This window comes from Tauraco erythrolophus, chromosome Z (genome assembly GCF_009769465.1).
Source record: "Tauraco erythrolophus isolate bTauEry1 chromosome Z, bTauEry1.pri, whole genome shotgun sequence".
NCBI classification, from domain to species: domain Eukaryota; kingdom Metazoa; phylum Chordata; class Aves; order Musophagiformes; family Musophagidae; genus Tauraco; species Tauraco erythrolophus.
In genome coordinates, this window is record NC_141496.1 from 87,020,522 (window position 1) to 87,043,265 (window position 22,744).

The window sequence follows — 22,744 nt, forward strand, 5'->3', positions numbered from 1 at the left end:
AACAAAACAAAACAAAAAAACCAACACAACAAAACCACACAACCAACCAAACAACACACATCTACAAAATTGGCCCTAAATAGTTAAGAAAGTTAAGGTTGCACTGCAAACCTTGGGCTGTGTGGTAAAAGAACAAAGGCTATATATTTCAACAGAATACCTATATAACTAAATATAAACTGCTTCTAGAAATATTGTTACTTTTGAAAGATATTTCTTTGAATCTAAAGGGCTGCAGAACAAGAACAACTACAAAATACCAGCTTGTGTGATGCAGCATTTAATTTGATTATCACCTCTCCTGGTCTTCTGACCGTTTTACAGACAGACTTAGAGGAGCGCACACATTCAGTGTTTTCATTTAATGGAGTTTATTTTCACATCAGATTCTCTAAGAATCTTATACTTCATGATGAATTATATTGATGCACATTATATTTTTTTTTTCTTTTTAATACTTACAAATAGTACTTTAAGAAGACTTAGAATGCACGGAGGAAAAAAAAAACATGCATGAATAGATACCACACATTTTGCACTTTTCTAAGACAGCAGTTATTTTCTATAGTGAAATTGTATACGCCTATTTTTGTTTCTTTACAAAAAGAATTTAAAATCTAATTATAGAAAAAATGTAAAATGAAATTATTTCCTTAGTAAAGTATTTATAGACTCAGTTCTATGTTCCATGATATTTATCAAAATGGGAAAACATCATTTCAGAAATGTCATTTTTCTTGCATCTCTAACTTAATTGATTTAATTCATTAGATGATTTATTAAGGCCTCTTATTTTAAGCAATATACATAAAATACTAAACACATTTTTACACTAGAGTAGTAAAGAAAACAGTGACATTTTTCGCTAATAATTTTGCAAACATTTTTCATCTAAAATACACTGGTCTCTTACAGTGTTCAAAATATCAGCACTTCAGAACAGACTGCTTTAACATCTGCACATCACCAGGGTTTCCCCCAAGGATTTTTAAATGATGCCTGCCTGTGCTGAATAAAGTGCTAACTTGCACCTTGCATTTCAAACTGTGTCCTGAGCAGCCATCCAGTTGGTACAACACCAGCTGAATTCCCAGAGGCCACTGTTCAATCAGGCTTGACTGCAATTATCATGTCAATATTTTGTGCTCCGATATGCAGATATGCACACATGCAAGCTGCATAATACCTTCTTCTCCATGGAATGTTGACTTATGTTCAATGTTCTGAGAATTTTTAATGAAACAGGGTATTAAACTTTCATCAACTGTAGAAAATCACAATTATTTGACCTTAGATAGAAAGGTTGTACTCTTATGCTCTATTATTCTGTCCACTTTATTGAGTGATAATAACTAGGGAGTCCACTTTATTTTAAACTCAGACGGACAAAACGGTAATGGCCTTTAAAAATGTGTTATATCTTGTTTACTTCCTCATTCTCCTGTCATTGTTTCCTGTTAATTTGCACAAGAGTAAAACAGTAAATGGTTTAAGAAAGCTTCTAGAAGCCATTTATCATCCCTTCAAAAGCTGGAAGACATAGTTTTAAAAATTGTTTTTTGATTAACATCAGCAATCTGTTTTGCTCATTCACACAGCACATTCATTTATCCTTTTACATAAAAAGTACTTGTCATTTTCAGAACATCCACACATTGTCAGTCAGTGAGGTATCTATGTCCACCCGTTTAATATTTCTTCCACAATCTGCTATTCACAAGATGCAGCAAACCACAGCGTTAAGTTCCTGTGACTACCTTTCCAAAAATTCTTTGGTTGTTTCTGGTCGCTTGCTCTTCAGCCACATTTTCATCCATTTATATACCTTTAGACAAATGTAACTCTCCAGGAAGAACAATAAAACTCTCCCTTATTCACTGGTACTAACATCCAGGTTGCCACTGTTTCTCAGAGCAGCCTGAAATGTTAAATTCGTTCTTGCTCCTTGTTAAGACTTATAGGACACACAGCATACTTGGAATTTAGGTGTGAAAAAACACTTATGTAAGGCAAGCTTGCCAAATATAACTATCTGCAAAGGTATCATCTAGTGTAACGTAATCTCCATTTACATCTACGAAGTCTTATATCACTAACTCAGTTTGGTCATTAACGGATCCTGCTACATTTCCTTTCCAGAAGAAAAGAAAGAAGTCAGCTAGAAGCCCTAGAGGAAAATTAGAGCCAGTTGACCTGTCAAGATTTCATGTATTGTAACAGAAAAGTCTTAAAGCAGAGCAGTCAAAATTCACAAAAATATTTGAAAACCTTTGATACTCTCATCTGAACCCGAACTCCATTTAGGTTTAAACATGCATTTACCTGTAAAAGGTGTTTTCTAGCACATTTTTTCTTCAACCCATCATCAAAAAAAAAGGAATGTTTCAAAAGGCAGTGAACTAGAAATAGCATGCTCTTTACATAATACTGAGATCAATAGTATTTAAAGTAGCTGCAAAGTATACTAACATGAGTAGTACTTTCACAATGGCTTGTTTGAAAATACCTGGAGGCTTTTACATATCCCAAAGGCATTTCTCATTTGCACAGTAAAGATAATTTTTTGTTTATATCTGAATATTAAAATGGGAATATAGTTATAGTTATCCAGCAAGAACTGCAAAGACTGCTGAAAAGTAAAATATCATTGGTGTATTACAGGAATCAACAGCACAGCCATAAAAAGGTACCAGCTACATTTTTACAATTTTAGGGCAGGCGAACTTCTATTTTGGGACCATGAAAGCACTTCAAAATAGCAGACAAATAATGGAAACCTACTATTAATTCCCCCCTATGATCCCCAAATTACGCCTTTTACATTTTCCTGGTTTACTTGAGAAAATGATACTATAAGGAATTGTCTAATGCTACAAATATAAATTAATGCTGCAAATATAAATTACCTGACTGCATGGTTAGTACTGCTCACTTGATTTCTCCTAATATGGTTAGTACTGCTCACTTGATTTCTCCTAATATGTATTTTTTTCTTTTTTCATCATCATACATCTGTGGTGTACAAGGTTGTAAGTGAACATTTTGTCCTTGCACATTTACATCTTTTTATTCCTATCACTGTTATCTCTCCAGAAATATCTGGCTGTTGCTTTCCTCAATGTAAAGACTGAAATCCACTGGACAATATTGTTTGGTTCAATATATACATGATCTAGGATATGCACAACTATGCTTTCTTAGCTTCTGCCTGCTTCCATCAGGTAGCTGGCTTCTGATCTCAGGTAGTCTATAACAAAGACCTGGTGGGCACTGAAAGTTTCTCAATTCCTGAACTCTTTGTGGAACGAACATAGTGAAAAACAAAGCTATGCAAATATTGGTGGTATCCACGTTGCAGTTTCAAATAGAAACAACAAAAGATTTTATTCTGTTTCTGTCTATCTCAAAATCTTCTAGTAATCCTGAGCAAGACGGAAAACATTATCAACTTCGACAGGACTGGGTCAATATAGATGAGGAGGAAAAAAAAGCCTCTAAGAAGACTCAAGCTGTTTTCTATCAGATTTCAGTGTAAATTTTCAATTTCCAGCTCCTGAAACAACTATGTGGAATATAGACAAATACACTGTAAGCAGCACAGATCTGCCGAGGGACATGTTTCAGGAATCAATTTGCTTATAACTGTTACTTGGTAATCCTATCTTTTTACCCTTTAAATCCACCTATTTTTCCTAGATTAACAAAGCCAAAAAATAACTCATCCTGTAATTTTCTGGACAGCAGCAGTGCTAGATAACAGACTCCCTGGAAATCTAATCAATGTATTGGAACTGATATAAATTGACACTGTAGCAATATAAAAAAAAACCCCAAATATTTACTGCTATAAGGCAGGGAATCACATAAAAACTTTTCTGAAAGGGTGAGAGTGTAAAGAGGTACAGTCATGAAACAGAAGCTACTTAGGAAAAGATTATTAAAAGTTTTAGCTGGAACAGTTACAAAAGAATATACGAGACTATAATTCGGTTGTGCAGAAGATTCACAGGTAAAGCTGGGCTGGAAATTATCTCCAAAGCAGCAATTAGACTGTTCTCAGGCAAAAGAGATGAAGCTACATCAATTAAAGAGAAAAATACACGCTATTGCTCCATCTGTCAAATCAAAGCAACCCCAAAGTTCAAAGTCGTGATTAATAAAAATTCTATATACTGAATGAGTTTTATCCAAACCTATTCCAGGATTCTCTGGGGTAATGATAACACCTAAAAAGATGCCTATGGAAGCAATTTCTTCCTTCTTAATTCCACAACTCTGAGAAGCATGGGAAAGGTATGATGCAGATGTATAGCTCTGAGTCCATGAGAGGTATTCTAAAGCATTAATGTTCTTCTGAAAGAAGAGAGGACATAAAAAACTAGACGAGCATCTTAATAGAAATATGTTGTCACACTTTCACATAAAGTGTCACCAGTCACCAGCCTCTACGCAACATGCAAAGTGCATACACAGAATATATCTTTACCTCCATATATAACAGACTATTATTGCACACCAGATGTCTGCAGCAAGTCTTCTGATAGGCTGAATGCCACATTGAAAAGGTGTCACAAATATTTTCTACCATTGTGAAAGAATTCAGCTCATTATCATGCTTCTGGGCATCAAGGTAGCCCCTAAGAGCCCAATGTTCATTGTATCAGTCAGGGTAATGCACACATAGTTGTCGATTTCTGTTCTAAATAAAGTGCAAAATAATTTAAAGCAAGAGATAACTACCAAGCATAAAAATATTCCTAGACATGAACAAGGACAAACAAGGAAGACAACTGTATCTTATATAGACATAACATTCAAGAACTCCAAATAATTCATTGTATTCAACGTCGTTTAAATGTATGTTTTCTTACATCTCCATACTTCAATCTGTCCTAATATCTTGATTATTTTTCATATGCAACACAAATAAAAAAATATTAATGTAAGTCTGAACATCTCTGCTTCTACCTCATTAAGCTTCATGTGAATGAGCGAAAAGTTTCCATATTGTTCAGTTATCTATAAAACATGGGTAAGAAAAAACAATTTTTTGATATTTTCAATTTTCTCATGCTTATCCACATTAATATATGTTTTCATGCATTAAATACTACGTTCATATATTTTAAGCAGTTCTTGCAATTTTTTCTCATGTTTAAAGAAGGAAAATCGATACTACCACCACTGTCCTCATGAAAGTATGACCAAATTTTATCATTAAACCAGTCAATAAGACTCAGCAATTCAACATAAATGAGGGATGCTGTAAAACTGTTACTAAGTCTTCCTCATATATTAAATTCACGTCCCAAATAAAAACACGCAAGCAATGTGTAAGTAGCACACTGTCCTAACAGCCAGGCTACTTCTCTCTGCAGGTAAGTTTCCCAGTACAGAGCCAGAAGTTGACACCATTGCTGGTGACCACATGTGAACTCTCAGAAAACAGCTGTCTTAAAACAAGTCGCTTGTACTTACGTATCCATTTCCTTCCCTGAATATGAATGCTTTAGAATATTAGCTTTAGTTACGTGACCACATTGTACTTTTGGACAAAATTTTTGCTGCTTTACACAATGCAAGAGACGGGACAACACTATAGTTAATGTACTCCCAGCTAAATAACTTAATGCTCTATTTTCAGAAGTGGAAGAATGTTTACTCATCAAGTCCAGGAAGATGTGAACAAACAGAACATGCCTGTCAAGATCAAAGCACTGAACAGGAACCCAGACGAGCTAATACCCCTCCTGGCTCTATGATAAGCTTCCCAAGAAACGCTGGCAAGCCATTCAAATAAGTTAAAATTCATTTTTTTTCTTTTTTAAAAAAAACATTGTTTCATTTTTAAAAAAGGGAATTCACGGCATTCAGAGACAAAACTGTCAAATCTTTTGACCATAAGAGAATCAAGTGTTTGAATTCAGTCACATTACCGACTTGTTCACGTTCTCCCTTTCTTCAGTCTACAAAATTCTGAATTTTTAAATAACAGCATTCTAAAACAATCAATCACATGCTGCAATGATTAACTAATATTTATAGCAATCGGATGATAATATGTAAGTACTATGAGGAAATCATCATTAATATCATCAGAGGAGTAATAATTAAACTGCATAGTCATCTCTTCTCTTACCGTGTCTTAGCCTTTCACTTCTTTAAGAATGTAGATAAACATAATTTCATATATAACTGTTATCCAGCCACTTATGACACCACAAAACATCATTTACTTCCTCTTGCTCTTTCAATAGAAAAACAGAATACGCAGTACATTTGTAGTTTAAAAATTGAATTCAAAAGCAGCACAGCAGCCTCAGTGAAAACAGATTTTGAAGCATACTTCAATTTATACCAACAAGGAAACTTGTAGCATATTCTAGGTACTCTTGACAGAATTTAACAACGGAATTTTTGCAACACATTTTTTAAATCCTACATGGTTCTCAATTTAAAAGATAAAGATTACGGTATCAGCAGGGTTTTTTTTTTCTTTTTTAGTATCATGCTAAATTTTTTAACTCACCTTTCCACAACCAAGCTGACAGCTTCAGTAAGATCTGGACTTGACACTTGGAGACGTTTCCACAGAGACCACACAAATTCTTTGTCAGCCTTAGAAACAGGAAAAAAAAAGAGAAAAACACATTAAACGTATGTTATGCCTGTTACAGACAAAAAAAATTATACTATACATATTCAAAAGACAATTAGAGAAACCATCTATTTTAGTGAGAATTCCCCACCAGTTACTCACTGTTGTGTGAATAAAAAAAAATAATCACAGCAAACAGTTCTCTTGAATAAACAAAGTTTTAATAATGCAGGATTTTGAAGGAAGACAAAGACCTTCAATCAACAATAAAGGAGTACACAATGTGACACGAGGCAGCAGAAATTGACATTATTCAAACGAGGCTGCCTTTTGTCTTATCAGTTACTGGTACTTCTAGCAGCAGGACACAGTTTCTGTTAATAAACACTGAGCCTGGAATACATGCTTCAATATTAAGTTTTACCATATGAAGCTCTTACATTTTGTTTCAAAATAGACAGTAAATCAGTCTTCTAACATACATTCAGCTAACCTGCACTATATAAAAGCTTCTGAGAAAAATCCTCAAGCGAGAGAAAGACAGCAATGTTCTTTAAAAATACCCTTAAAGTTTGGAAAAACTAGATGTCAGCTAAAAGTTTTCCTAGATTTACACTTTCTGCTACACAAAAGTTGTTATTTTGCACTGGTGCATTTTACTACTGGAAGTATCAATATTGATGTAGTTATGTTACAAACTAAAACAATAATGTGTTAATTCTATACAAATGTTGAGGGGGCAGGAATCAGCAAAAGACGGAGACAAGGAAAACAATACGAAAGTCTACCTACATAAATCACGGACCAGACTAAGACCAAACCTGCTAAAAACAGCCTAACACAAAATTAGAAATTACTAAGCCAAAACCACCATATTTGCAGCTAGGTCTATTCAACAGATAAAAATCACAGGAGTGCAGCTTAGTCTACTGAGAGAAATAGATATTAAAGAGAAATAGAATTTTCACGAGGACAATACATGACCTAAAAAGAAAACCAACACTACTACAGCTATCTACTTCCCTCCTCCCTCCTTCTCCCCTACCCATCTACCACGATATCGCAGGTATCAATAGTTAACCAGAATCTCACTAAAATCAGCTAATCAAACAACACACTACCTCATGTCTGCACAACTCTATCTTAGTCCTGATTATCAAATGAAACAGAAGATCTGCCTTTGTCTCCATTGTTTGTTTTCTTCATAGCTCTCCCACATACATTTCTTTCCCCGATTTCCATTTTTTATGAATAAGAACAGGTTGCACCGTTGGTCACAGCACTGTGAGCCCATGACTTGGAACAGGTAAAAGCAATGGTCACCAAAGACACAAAACAGCTCAACAGAAATACAGTTTGACAGGTCTCACAAGAGCCAATAAAGACCACATGCTGTATGATTAAAGTAAATCTCGGGAGTAGAAATGTTGTTTTCTAGTTTTGATATCTTTTCTTTTCATTTGCTCCCAATCAGTTTTGCCTTCTAGGAAGCAGGCATGGATTTTACAAGCAGTATCGGTTCCAGTGCATGACAATCACTCCATATTAATGTTTCTCTTTCTTCAGAAAAAGACAACTATCTTCAATATGAAATCAAAATCTAAAGCTGGTAGACTTTTAACAAGAGTTATCAGTGTACTAAGACTGAATTATTTTATCAAGATTAATACCACAACAAATACCATTGCACTGTGGATTAAACAAACTTTAACAATGGTTAGAGAAGACATAGGAGAGATAGTTGTACCTATTCTCTCCATGATTTATGCGGAAAGCCTCAAAGATTTTTTTTCGAAAGTTCTGATGTCTTTCCTTGACCTTTAGAAACGGACATATTTTGAGCTTTAAAATTGCATAGAGAAGTGAGGCAATGCCGAACTCATGAGAAAACATACGAAAAACGCTGAGCGAGTGAGAAGTGAGGGGTTTTACGATGGCGTGTTTAAAAATATCTTCCTCTTTCAACTTAAGTAATTTCTAGCTTACATTTACTTAAATCTTTAAATGCCACTGACTTCTTCAACCAAGCAAGGAAGAAAACTTTATGAAGATTTGACGTCTTATTAAAGTATTACTGTAAACTCAGAAAAATCCACCAGTCTACAGTTAGAATGACATCACTAACAATTCCAACTAGTTTTCTTATCGTGTTAGAAAGTAAATAAAACAAAGGCTCTGGCCACAAAGATCTTATAATTCAAGACTATTACCAGCTAATGCAAACTGGACTACAGCAGAAAGTGTTTGTCCCTGATAAAACCAGGGAAATTTCATCTAACTGCCTTTGTAGGATGTAGGCAACTTTTAAAGTGTTGACAGGGAGACTTAATTCCTGGTATCTGCAAACAAAATCAAGCAATTAACAAAAAACTTTGCGTAGAAACAAACAGGGCACAGATCTTTCCTTAAAAGCCCTTGAAAGGAACATCACCCTTCGCTAACCAAATTGGTTAGCAGTGCAAGGACTCTTTTCAAAAACAAAAGTGGTCCTGCTGCATGCAAGCAAACTGATAGTAACCAACTGGATTATGATGCACTCTGGTGCATGAACACATTCCTTTTTGAAGAAAAATAAGGCCAAAACTAGGCCATACATCATATGAATAAGAACTCAAATGACTTCACACGAGCACCCAAGTCTTTATTCAGCAGAAGTGCTAAAAATAAGTTCGCTTTCAGTTAGGAATTAAGTTAAAAGACAAACAGTAAGCATCATACTAATTAGGTTACTCAGGCCAACAAGATGGCTATGCACATCTTTTTTTAAAAACAACAAAAAAGTACAACCTCTCATTGTGTGCTATCACCTTATACCACTTAAGATCGTGGATTTCAGTGTATCTAGTCTGAAAGACTAGAAAAAGCATGCATTTTTTTCATGCGTCCTCACAAAAGCCACCGTCTCCTGAAAACGCATTACCATGCCACCTGAAAATTCGTAACGTGTGTACATTTTGAAACATGCATGATGAACTGCTGCTGCTCAGGCAGGAACAGAATGAAAAACAGAAATCTTTTTCAGAGTTGGAAAAACTGCTGCAGACATCCAAAAAGCAGTAGGATCTATGCAGAACACAGATTCTGAGTATTTTTAACATCTAAAAATATCTTGTATTTATGTTGGGAGTCTATCAAATAAAAAAAAAAAAACGCAAAGCCAAACAAAGCTCAATAAATAAAAGCAATGGAAATGTGATTTCTTTTCAGTTATTTAGGACAGTAAGTCAGCAGTTCTTACACTCTAAACGACACCACTTTAAGTAAATCTTTGAACCATAATGAAGGAATAAACCACTGTACCTAATAAACTACGTCTAACTCTAATTTCAAAATAATTTTAGGTCAAATCTCTCAGTTAAACAGCAATACGGAGAGCACAAACGCACTCATAATAGTGCTTGAATATTTTTTCGTATCTTTAATACACAATTCACTACATACTTCTACACTGAACTCCCGAAAATCACTAACAAATTAGTCTAAGGGCCATGAAGTCATTACAGCCCAGAGAAGATAACAGAGTGCCAACAATACTGCAACTGAAAAGACTCAAAAATCTTGAGTCAAACAAATAATCAAAGTTTCTGATGCTGATTTATGAGATCACAAGCTTTGCTCAGTTCAGTTTTGTGTGCCTCTTTAAACATTTGAACTTGCTCACCATTCCACTTCCTTAGCTTTTCCCTTTACTGCCCTGGATACAAGATCAGAGAAGTCGCTGTTGAATTTTCTGCTTATTTATTGGAAGAGCTGAGACACTTGCGCTTCTGCGTGACTCCAAGAAGTGCTACCAAATATCATGAGACTCACTGCAAGCAGTAGCAACTGCCTGTTGTCCCACTCTGAGGTTCCTACAAGCTCCAGGTCCCAGCTGAGGAACAGCACAAGGCATTGCAAGAAGACAGAACAGTGCACAACTTTCAGACACGAACTTCTAAGCACAGCATTCCTCCATTACAACAAATGACAAAAAGGGAAAACTACAACATACAATGAATGGTTCCTAATGAACGTCTTTGTTGGTGACATGGACAGGGGGATCGAGTGCACCCTCAGCAAGTTTGCTCACAACACCAAGCTGTCTGGTGTGGTGGACACGCTGGAGGGAAGGGATGCCACCCAGAGGGACCTTGACAGGCTGGAGAGGTGGGCCTGTGAGAACCTCATGAAGTTCAACAAGGCCAAGTGCAAGGTCCTACACATGGGGCGGAGCAATCCCAAACACAAGTACAGGCTGGGAGGAGAATGGATTGAGAGCAGCCCTGAGGAAAAGGACTTGGGAGTGTTGGTGGATGAGAAGCTCAACATGAGCCAGCAATGTGCACTGGCAGCCCAGAAAGCCAAACGTGTCCTGGGCTGCATCCAAAACAGCGTGGCCAGCAGGTCGAGGGAGGGGATTCTGCCCCTCTGCTCTGCTCTCGTGAGACCCCACCTGGAATACTGCGTTCAGCTCTGGAGTCCCTAGCACAAGAAGGACACGGAGCTGCTGGAGCAAGTCCAGAGGAGGCCACGAAGATGATTCGAGGGCTGGAGCACCTCTGCTATGGAGACAGGCTGAGAGAGTTGGAGCTGTTCAGCCTGGAGAAGAGAAGGCTCCGGGGTGATCTTATCGCAGCTTTCCAGTACCTAAAGGGGGCCTACAGGAAAGCTGGAGAGGGACTTTTTACAAGGGCGTGTAGTGACAGGACAAGAGGTAATGGCTTTAAACTGAAAGAGGGCAGACTTAGATTAGACATAAGGAAGAAATTTTTCACTCAGAGGGTGGTGAGGCAGTGGAACAGGTTGCCCAGAGAAGTTGCTGCTTCTCCATCCCTGGAGGTGTTCAAGGCCAGGTTGGATGAGGTTCTGGGCAACCTGGTGTAGTGGAGGTTGTCCCTGCCCATGGCAGGGGGGTTGAAACTAGATGATCTTTGAGGTCTCTTCCAACCCAAACCATTCTATGATTCTGTGAAAAATATACAAAATACAGATATGTACAATACAACAAGATGGAAATGTTCACATCCCTCCTGTGATTTTTGCTGAGTATCCAGCATGTATTGAGACTCTGGCAAACTAGTTTCTACCTAAACTTTGCCAAGCCTCCCAGAAATTGACCTTTTGATAGTATATAAAATGCAAAGTTTCAACGAGCATTGTCTTCCTAATGAGAACACAGATACTCAGGTACAAATGATCTCTTTTAATTGAATAAGCAGTTCAGATTAACCTCAGACAACCTCTAACTATTTCACAAACAGACTACTTTCAAAGTTATCCAAGGAAGTGCAAAATCAACTCCAAGTTGTACTCATGTCAGTGAAATTGCCACTCCTTATATAATTAAGTTGTGCAACATTTCTGTCTGTGCTGAAAGCATGGTAGATGATGTAGGAACGAAAAAGCCACTCTAACTTAAAAAGAAAAAAAGGTTGCAGTAAGGAATATTGAGTACAAACAGCATGCTCTAAATAAACTTCAAAGAAACAGCTAAACAGAACAAGCTAAGTAGTGTCCATTTAAATTAAAAAAAAAGGCACAAACAAAAACCTTCCCAGATCATGTAGAAATAAGTGAAAAATCACTAGAATGTCCAGAATTGCAAAACAACGCCGTTTCAATAATTGCTGTTTATTTTTGGCGATGGCAGGAACTGGTACTTCAAGTGAGTACTGCAACCTGTGAATGAGCACACACAGAACTATAAAGCAATGATGTAATTCTATCAACAGATAATCTAATCTAAATCAACAAATGCCTTTCATTGCATATTTGTATTTCTGTACACTCGCACAAAACAAAGAAGTGTCCTGCCTATGTGGACTTCTGCCAAAAGAGTAAGGACACAAACATAAATATATCTTCAAATACACATTACCAGTAAAAAAAATAAAACACCATCTGCAGTTAAAAATCTGTGAACTTCACCACACAAAGATTACATAGAAATGTACAAAATTTCTCATTATGTCAACAAAATATTAGTCAGTGAGTGGTACGTTACCATAAAACGTGACTTACTTTTTAACACGCCAAACGTTTAAAAAGCTAAAACTGTTTCATTTAAATCTATAAGTAGTTCAGCATTTTATATGAGTATTAGCCAGGAATTATTACAGTTTTAAGATGAAAAGAAGTTTAAACAGCCTTTTTAAGCTCTTGGCACAATTAACAGACTTGGTAAGGCTCTTCCTTGAATGGTCTTGGGAGCCAAACAATTTCTGCCGAAAACGGCCGCTTAGACTGTCTGAATTTGGCACAGAAAACCACTACAGCTGTCAAGGCCTGGGATGTATCAATCTTCAGTGTACCCAAGGAACGTTCAGCCTACTCAAGTGTATGTTAACAGCGCAAGAGGTCAGCAAGAGTGTACCCTGAACAGCTGAGAACGTGTATGCACGAGGCAGAATACAGATGTCATTTGAAAGTCAGTGAAAATTACTCATTAAAACGATGATTATTCACAACACATCTAATGTCAGACGAAGATACTCTCCCTGCAATCAAGTCTGTACGCCAGGACTGGCAAACTACAAAAGAAACAGATCACACTGCACATCCCCTGAAAAGTGGGCATCTCCCTCAGCCTACAGTGGAAGCAACTGTAGCTCATCATCATACTGAAAGACATACAGAAACAAACGATATCTTAGGCTTTGAACACGTTCTTTGCCAAGTAAACTGGATTTTGCTTACTGATTTTTAGCAGCAGCAAAATCAGAAGCAGGGACAAACATAAGATGAGCCACTGACGAAGGGTATATGGCAGGACTAGCTACAGCAAGAGTATTCGCTTGCAAGTGAAGTCGTGAATTGATTAAACATCAGTGTAAGTCACAAACAGAGAATCTCTCTGGCTTATAAGCAGGGAAAGACAAATATTCTTATTTAAATTAAAACAATTTACTTTCCTTTTGGAAGAGAAATCCAAGCATAAATACTGCTCTGGATATTTGAAATCGAAAGTGTGTAAAACACACTTTAATATTGCATACAGTTGCTTGTCCAATGGAAACTTAACAGGGACTTAAACATAGAATGTTTTGAGTATTTTTACACTGCTTTTTCAAGGAGAATTAGCTGGCGTTCTTTTAAAGTAATGATACTGAATTGCTACAGGGAAAGCTTTTAAATTAGCACTGAGAGGGGTCTACCAAAACCATAGGCAGTATCTCCCTTTTTTTTTTTCCTTTTCCCCTCACAGGAATTATATATTCATGACAGTCTGGGTATTAAATTTAAAGGTAGGTTTAATTTTGGTTTATGTGTCTATCATGCGCTGTGTTGAGAAGAAGGATACAGTGAAATACCTCCTCCTTTAGTGTAAATTCATACATCAAGTGTCTCAGTTACCAAGTGCTTGAAATCAATACTGGTTTTGACGTTTCATTGTATTTATTTCAAAGCATAAATATTAGTAGAGTTAATATCATACCTCAAATTTTTATAGCATTACCAATTATTCTTCACTAATTAGAAAGATACCACCTTCTGAAATCTGGAAGAGAACACTCCAAGAACAGGAAAACAAACAAACAAACAAACACAGAACCTAAACAACCAATCTCTTCCCTGCTCCTCTCCCCTCCTCAATAATTGCTAGAAAAGCACAGAACACAAACTCTCATTTTAGTTTTTTAATAACTAGTTACCCCAAAAAGGGAAAATGAAACAGCTGGGAGGACAGAGGGAGCTATTGGTTTACTGTTAATTTTTAGTAAGAACTCTATAATAACCAGATACTGACAATTTTCTGTATTATGAAGTGAATATTTCAATGCAAAGTGAAATATGTGTGTCTGGCTGGCTGGAAGAATTTGTATGAAAATGCACTATGCTACACAGAATGGCGGGGGGGGGTGTGCAGAAATAATGAAATAACATGGCTGGTATAAGCACTGAAACACCTACAGGAAAATTGTTAACATGGATTGTTCCGGACTCTCCTAACATCTAGTATACCTCTGACTACAGAGCTCAAGCCTTTAATCAACTTTACATGCAAGTGACAGGCTTGATTCACCATCTCTCACAAGACTTAAACTTACACCGTTGTATGCTGCCAGCGCAGACTCTCTTGATTCCACTATGCTAGTGTTTCTTTTGATTTCCAGTGATGTATTCTGTTCCTAAATAAGAGGCGTTCTCTCCACAACACACCCAGCCCTGCTGAGTGGTCACAGTACAGAATACTCCTACATTTTACAGAACCTGTCTTTGAGGTGCTACGCTTCTCAACAATCTAAAAAGTCACTAGAAGACAAGACTGATCAGTACCTCACAAGAAAACTTATTGCCCGATGCGCCCTAGACTAGATTATTTTTCAAGTTCACAAAAGTCACTCGCAGACAGCACGCACTGTTACCTCTAATTGCCAGGCTGAGATTTGTAAGAAGGCTGTATGCGACCCAACCAGACCGATAGCTTCAAAATAGATGCTATCAGCGAACGAGTACTTTCCCTCCCTTCCTCCCCAATTCCTTAATGATGCAGTATAAGGAGTATGCAAAAAAATATGTAATTTTATGATGCTGGAAAAATAGTTTAATGTATCTTCCAGCCATCATTTTGTATTTAAGGAATTTCCTGCTATCTTGTCTCTGTTGGTAGTTTTAGCAACAAAGATACCTTTGAAACAAAAATGGAAAAAGATAGCATACTGCTTTACTTTCACGCATGTATGTAGAATATAAAAAATTGTGTGTACAGAAATATACACACACACCCTCCACCAAGAGATTGTGTCCTTACTCAGAACTCTGTTGAAAGCAAACAGACACCACAAAAATGATACGTTATCATGTTACAGTGTTGATGAACTAAGCAAAACTACTACATATGACTTATATTAAGAGACTGTCATTACACATTATTTCACAAACGGACTCACAGATTAGTCCATTGGTGTGACAAAGAGACAGCAATGCACTTAACTGAAAAATTTTACCACATGTTCTTAATTGACATAAGTAACTGACTCATTGTGGCATCAATGGACAAGAAATACAAGGCACTTCCTGGCCTGTCTTGACATAGTCAACGAATTAACATCACGAAAGTCAGACCAGTACCACCACAGGACACAAATAAACATGCATTAAACGGTAGAAGTCACCAGACAGACATGGACCTATGGCACACAATGCCACCCTCACTGAATAGCTAAAAGAAAATGACTTCCTTTGCTCTTTTTGATAAAAGGTGGACGCACAGTCAGGATGCTCTGCATGCCTTCATTCACTGGTAAAGCCCTTACACAGACAATTGCTTTTTTCTGAGCACTCAACATTGAGAACGCTTGGCTGATAGAAGAATCACTTTCGAAGAGGAGAGGAGAGGAAAAAGGAAAGGGTTCAGTTCCAGAGGTAAGAGTTTGCTTCAATCCCTTTTTAGATCAAGGACAGATTAACTCATCTGTGAGTTTTCACTTTAAGCTATAAATAACTAAACTACTTCAATTAAAACTAACCATAGCCATTAAAGTAATTTGGATAGAAGATTCAGATAAATGGAATTGGATATGACTTTCCCAAGTCACATACTGCTTGCTGGAAGGCTGCAATTCAGAGTTATGTTTGGTCAGTCACTCATTTGAGAACGCAGGATAACCTAAAAGTTTCAGCATAGGCCTCAGAGTTAGTTTTTATTTTACTATAATGCTCTGGATTAATATAATCCTAAAGCATTTGTGATTTTCAATGCACGTGGGAACAAAGGAATACACAAGTAGTTTTATTTTACAGACAATATGACCATAGGCATACAAGGTATATTGACTGAATTACCATGACTAATCAAGCAGAATTTGGGTCCATCGCATCAACTTTGCCCGAAATGACTCAGGAGAATTTTTCAAATCGTGTGAAATTGCAGACAACAGGAGAATATTTAAGTCATGAGCTAAGCAGTACCTGAAATAGTTGCAACAGTGCACACTTAATACCAACAAAGAACAACAAGATGATCTGAAGTCATTTTCTAAGAACAGCATACCTCCTCCTGAACAAAAACAGTTTAACAGGAAAACCAGACTTGCTACAGCCATTTTCCTCTGGGCTGAATCTGTAACAATGCAGCACACAAAGACATCTCAGCATGTTCTAGAGGCACCCCCAGCGCTGTTGGAAGAAGTACAAGCAAAAGCCTACTGCTCTGCATGTGGAACACAACCTCCTTCACCAAGAAACAGCAACGTTTTGTTGTTCCCACAAAAGGTACCTTTTCACTCATGCCTATCTCATGGCAGTCAGACCAAGCCCCCAGTGACTGGAGGAAGGTGAATATCACACTTTTTTTAAAAATGGTAAAATGGAGGAGCCTGGAAGCTACTGACCAGTCAGCATCATCACGGTGCACAGTAAAGTCATGGGACAGATCCTCCTGGAAGCTGTATCAAGGCACATGGATGACAAGGAGGCAGAGAGAGCCAACACAGCTTCACCAACGGCAAATCAGCCTGACCAATCTAATGGCCGTATAAAATGGAGGGACTGCATCAGCGGAGGGACAGGAGAAGAGCTACGTGTCACCCTCCTGGACCTCTGTAAAGCCTCTGATACAGAGCCCTGCAACACTCTTGACACTTTGTTGGAGAGATACGGGTTTGATGGATGGACTGTTAGGTGCATAAGGAAGTGGCCAGATGGCCCTGTCCAGAAAGTGACAGTTAACTGCTCAATGTCCAAATGGAAGCCAGTAACAAGTGGTGTCCCTCCAAGGTCCATACCGGTACCAATACTGTTTAATATCTTCAAAAACGACATAGACAGTGGGATTGGGTGAACGCACGCTCAGCAAGTTTGCAGATGACACCAAGCTGAGTGGTGCCGTTTCTACATCAGTGGGAGAGGATGCCACCCAAAGGGACATTGCCAGGCTTCAGGGCTATGCAAACCTCAGAAGTTCAACAAGGCCAAGTGCAAGCTCCTGCACGTGGGTTGGGGCAATCCCCAACATCACTATAGACTATGGGAGGAATTGATTTAGAGGAGACCTGTGGAGAAGGACTCGGCGATACTGGTAGACAAAAAACTGGACATGAGCCAGCAATGTATGCTTGCAGCTCAGAAAGCAAATTATACTCTGGGCCGTGTAAAAAGAAACGTGGCCAGCAGGTCAAGGGAGATGATTCTCCCTCTCTACACTGCTCTCACGAGATCCAATCTGGAGTACTGCATCCAGCTCCGAGGACCCCAGCACCAAATGGCCCTGTCAGCACAGGTATCTAATAGGGTCACAAAAGTGATGAGAATTGGAACATCTCTCCAGTGAAGAAAGGCTGAGAGAGTCAGGGTAGTTCAGCCTGAAGAAGAAAGGGCTCCCTAGAGACCTTACTTTAGCCTTTCTGGGCTAAAGAAAAGAGAGACTTTTTACCAAGGGCTGTAGTGACAGGTCATGGGACAACAGTTCTAAACTGTAACAAGGTAGATTTAGATTGGACATAAGGATGACGCTTTTTATGATGAGTGTGGTGAGGCGCTGGTACAGGTTTATGGATATCCCATCACTGAAGTGCTCAAACTCAGGTTGGACAGGGCTTTGAGCAACCCAATCTACTGAAAGACATCCCTGAGCATGGCCGGTGGGCTGGACTAGATGATCTTTAAAGGTCCCTTCCAACCCAATTGCTCGGTGACTCTTTATTCCAGATGTTGGATCCCCACTCATATGTTGGGAGCAATCTGAAATATTCGCACACGGACATACTGTGAATAGGTAACTACTTTAATGAGTGCAAAAATACATATTTTTTTAAATCTCACTCTCAGTTGATATTCAGTTTTATTTAAATATTCCAAACAAGTATTTTTCAATTTTTCAGAAGGAAAGATCAGGTATGTAAAAATACATTCTAGTTAGCTAAAATCTGTCAAAAGTAAAAAAAAAAAAAGAAAATAAACCATCAGCTACTCAACAACACTACTTATGTCTATAATACATAAAGAGTAAGGCCTTTATTAACAACACCTGTACTAATCAGACTCATGTGATTTACACTCCTTATGGCAAAATATAAGAGTATAAAACAACAAAAAAGAAAACACCCAAAGCACTAAAACAGCTGGTATCCCTTGGCACCAATAAATATGTGGTCTTGGCTTAATCACTAATAAAAGAAATTAGTATTTAATGAATGGCTGCATTAAACACTTTTCCCCATTTTGAAAGAACAGTATGGATACTCATCCAGAAGAAAGAATAAGACACTTAAATTCTCATAATGGTAGTTCACAACCATATAAATTTTGGTCACAGCGTCAGAGGAATAAGAACCAAGTTGACATAAAAACACATCACTAAGGAAGAACTATGGCTTTTTAAATTTAATATTAGTTTCAATTCTCAGCTATTGATTTAAAAACATTTCTAGCATGTACAATCAACATGTATCTCAAATAGCTATTCATGTACTATGAAACAATGCAATGTTTTGTTATGCAGTATGTTTTTAATATTTACTTGTAAATAAAGTGAGGGGGTTTAAAACTACTTATAAATCAATGTTATCATGGCTACATTAGATTTTCAATGGGTTGCATGGATATTAAATTGGTCCAGAACGAAAGACTACAACTGTTTTTCCTGTTAATGAAATATTTTTCATGTGAAGAGTTTGTTACAGCAATCATATCTGTTATCAATGCTAGTGATACAAAACAGAATACCTTACATCCCTCCCTGACCCACAAAGTGATCAAAATAAGGCAGTGCAGCTGTCCACAAAGTATTGTTCTCCTTCTGCAGAGTGTAAGACAAGACCAGAACAAGCCTACACACAGCGTTTCACAGTAAGCAGGGAACACAAAACACAAAACAAAGCAGCACCTGAAGCTCCACTTTCCAAAGCAACAGCCCACCTTCCTTGTTCCCCTTCTACTGAAAAACACTGATGGATACACACAGCATGGACACACAGGTGCGTTCTCAAAGACTTCTCCCCAGTTCCTGGCATGGAAGAGAAGAAACAGCAATGACAGGAAGATCTCTTTCTTCCCCATTTGCATTTATCACCTTTTGACAGAAACAGTGGAAATTCTACTGGCGAATCTGCTACAGCAGAATGCTTGCAGCAGGATTATCGATCACTTCCTAACTTTTTGACTAACGGAGAATTTTCTGGGTTTTAAACCTGTAAACGGCATTTGGAAATTGAAAACCATAAGCAGCAGTACAGTTTCTTTGACAAATGTTACGGTCTGCAGATCACTGGCGGCTGACAGGCTGTATCTTCTGAGTCAGGGGTACAAACTGTGCAGAGTACCATGCAACGGTGTACTCTGGAGAGACCCGTTACCTAGTCACAGCTATACACACCTATAAATTCCTAACACAGCAAAAGAGTACACATGAAAACTATCATTGACAGGAAAAGCACATGAGCTAGAAAAGATAACACCAACAAGAGCTCCCTAAAAACATTATCTGTAACTGTAGAAAAAGAGAGTACTCTTAGTTCTTGCAGAACAACAAAGTTAGCAAGTCCTCAATTAGGAAAACGCTTTATTTTAGCAGCAAGAGATGCCATGTTACCTTTGAAATCAAAGTTGCAATGAATAAAGTGAAGATTGTTATAGTCTTTTTAAACTAATAATGGGTAAATTGTTAAGACAGTTGTTTGAACCCAAAACAGCACTTTCAGCAAATGAAGAGAGAAGTCCTGTGCTGGAAAATATGAAATGAAGCTAATCAAACCAAAGTCCTCTTGTGAATGTCACCAATGGCATAAGTGAAAACAGAGGATTTGTGCTTGCTTCTTCCAACTCTCTGCATTTCCAGCAACTTCAGACACTCAGTAACTGGATATGGAAAACTCAGTCTCAAATCACACTCCTATTGAAAGTGAGGATTTGATGAAGTTTCCCACCACAGGATACTTGGAATAACCTTTCCTATCTTTTTAGCTACAGAATAGAGGGCATGACAGTGTCTGTAGTTCAGCAGTTAAGAGACTGCGAGCTAGGACACAAACACTTCTGCTTTAGGAATGCATATCATTTTGCATTAAATTAAATATCTTCCACAAAAAAAGAGTGGACTGCAAGAAACCAACCACAGAATATGCTACAAATCAGTTCTTAAAATACAGAGTCACCAGGTCGTTTAAGAAAAAAAGACATAAGATTAAAGAGAAAGCTAAAGAAAAACACTCCTGGCCCAGAAACTCCACTCACAGAATGAGCTTCCAGAGATAAAGCAAATCATTCCCCTTATGAAAAAAAACAGAAACAAACCAACCACCCTGGTTCCCTTTACTAGGAGCAACTATGCTTGCAAAACCAGCACCTCCATCTGCCCCCCAAATAATACAGAATAATAGGAGAAAACAAGACACAGAGGTAAAACACATGCCAGATCTTTTGATCACCAAGCAGCACCAAAAGCTGCAGGGAACAGTAAGACCATAGCTGTTGAAGATTTTCCATGGAAGAGTCTTGAGATATTAAGGTGGTGGACAGCAGCACAAAACTGTAAAATGGAATGCAGCACTTCAAGTAAGTAAGAGAGACCAGATGTGTCGCAACTTACTGTCTGACCTTTGCTTTTCCACTGCCCCCCAACAATGTCCTGCTAGTCACAGAAATGGAACAACAAGGTCCCAAAGGGGAAAACAAACGAAAATCCATGTATCCTTTGCAGTTGTTTGCAGGAAAACTACTCAATTACTCAAGTAATTCTTAAGTAAAGTTAGAAGAGGAGCACCGAAATTTCAAGTCATTTATTAAGTCATTATGAAAATAATTATACAATCCTCTACTGTAGACACAACAATAGTTTTCCCAAAACCTCATAACAGAGGCAAACATGCTTTAGATTTATTTTTCACTTTCTCAGCTTTCTACAAGTCTCCTCAGTAGACAATTCGGGAGCTTTGCACTACTTCCTTGATTTGGGTTTCTCGTTTTTGCAAATTCCATTAGAGTTACAAGATACCACCAGTTTTCACAGAGTGACTGCAACAAAATTGTTGTGCTTTTAACAGGTCCCCCTCCAAGATCTTGCTTATTGTGATTCAAGCTTCCACAATGTTTTTAGGAGTATTAAAGGAAACACCAAACACTGCAAAGCTAAGCTGCCGAAGTCACGACTTACCAGCAGAATCTTAGCTTTAGAAAAAAACGGAGAGCAAAAAAGAAAAAGGAAACTGTCAAAATATCATATTTGGCTCATATGTAGGCACCTTTACTTGGTGGGAAGTGTACCTTAAAAGGGAAAAGAATTGCAAAGAAGTAAAAGAACTTAGGTTTGAACATAAAGGCCACCATCTCAGATGGGAAAAAGGGCCAGCTGCTCCAGGATCCTGTTGCAGAAAAGAGACAAGAGCCAAAAGTAGATGCCTGGAATACCTGCAGTTAGAGCAAAGCTAGCATGCACAATACATCCACTAAGACTCAAGAGCTTCATTAGCCAGAGGTGGCTTCCACATATTTAACTAACAGACTCCATATCATCAACAGACTCAGTTCCCAGTGGGAAGTCTTTGTTTCAGAAATGCAGTTCATACATCAGTGAATATATTAGTTCAAAGAGGTATAGAGAAGTAGAAAAGGAACCTGGCATATTTCATTCAAGTGCTAGATATCTTTTGGATATAAACATCTCTATTCCTATAACCTTGATTAGAGTTCCCTAGAACCAATTAAAACTTTCAGTCTCAATCATTTGACAAACGGGGTTTTTTTTCTTTGGAAAAAAAAACAAAAATCCAAAAGGCTAATCCATAAACACATACTTATGACCAATCCTTTAGTTCTGTTACACTGTTAGACTATTAAACTAGATTTCACTTGGGAAGTCTGTCTTGGAGGCACAGTTTACGTGTCTGCAAATGTAATACTCAGAAGTAAAAACAGCCAAAAACTTAGGCAATTTTATCCAACTTAGGCTGGACTAAAAGCTAACACACTCTCACTAAAGTCTTTTTCAAAGACATTTACATATCATTTCTACCCAAAGCACCTGCTAAAGTAGTCTGCAAAAGAGAGAACCCTACCCAAAAGAACAGAACACAAGACAGGGAAAAATCTCAATAGAAGTTGAAGCACTTTTACTGTGAGGGTCTACACACACTGGCACGTGCTGCCCTGAGGGGCTGCTGTTTCCAGCCATGGAAATACTCAGACCCTGACTGGACACCGTCCTGGGCAACCTGCTCTCAGGTGGGGTGG

General features: G+C 37.8%; 1 protein-coding gene across 1 annotated transcript in view; it reads right to left on the reverse strand.

Annotated features, from left to right (window-relative positions):
* CNTLN (centlein) overlaps positions 1–22,744 on the reverse strand; it is a 208,194-nt gene that overhangs the window by 182,478 nt on the left and 2,972 nt on the right. The window contains exon 2 of the mRNA XM_086629919.1: positions 6,530–6,618. Coding sequence (XP_086486045.1) covers positions 6,530–6,618 — 89 coding nt within the window. The remainder of the gene's footprint in view (positions 1–6,529; positions 6,619–22,744) is intronic.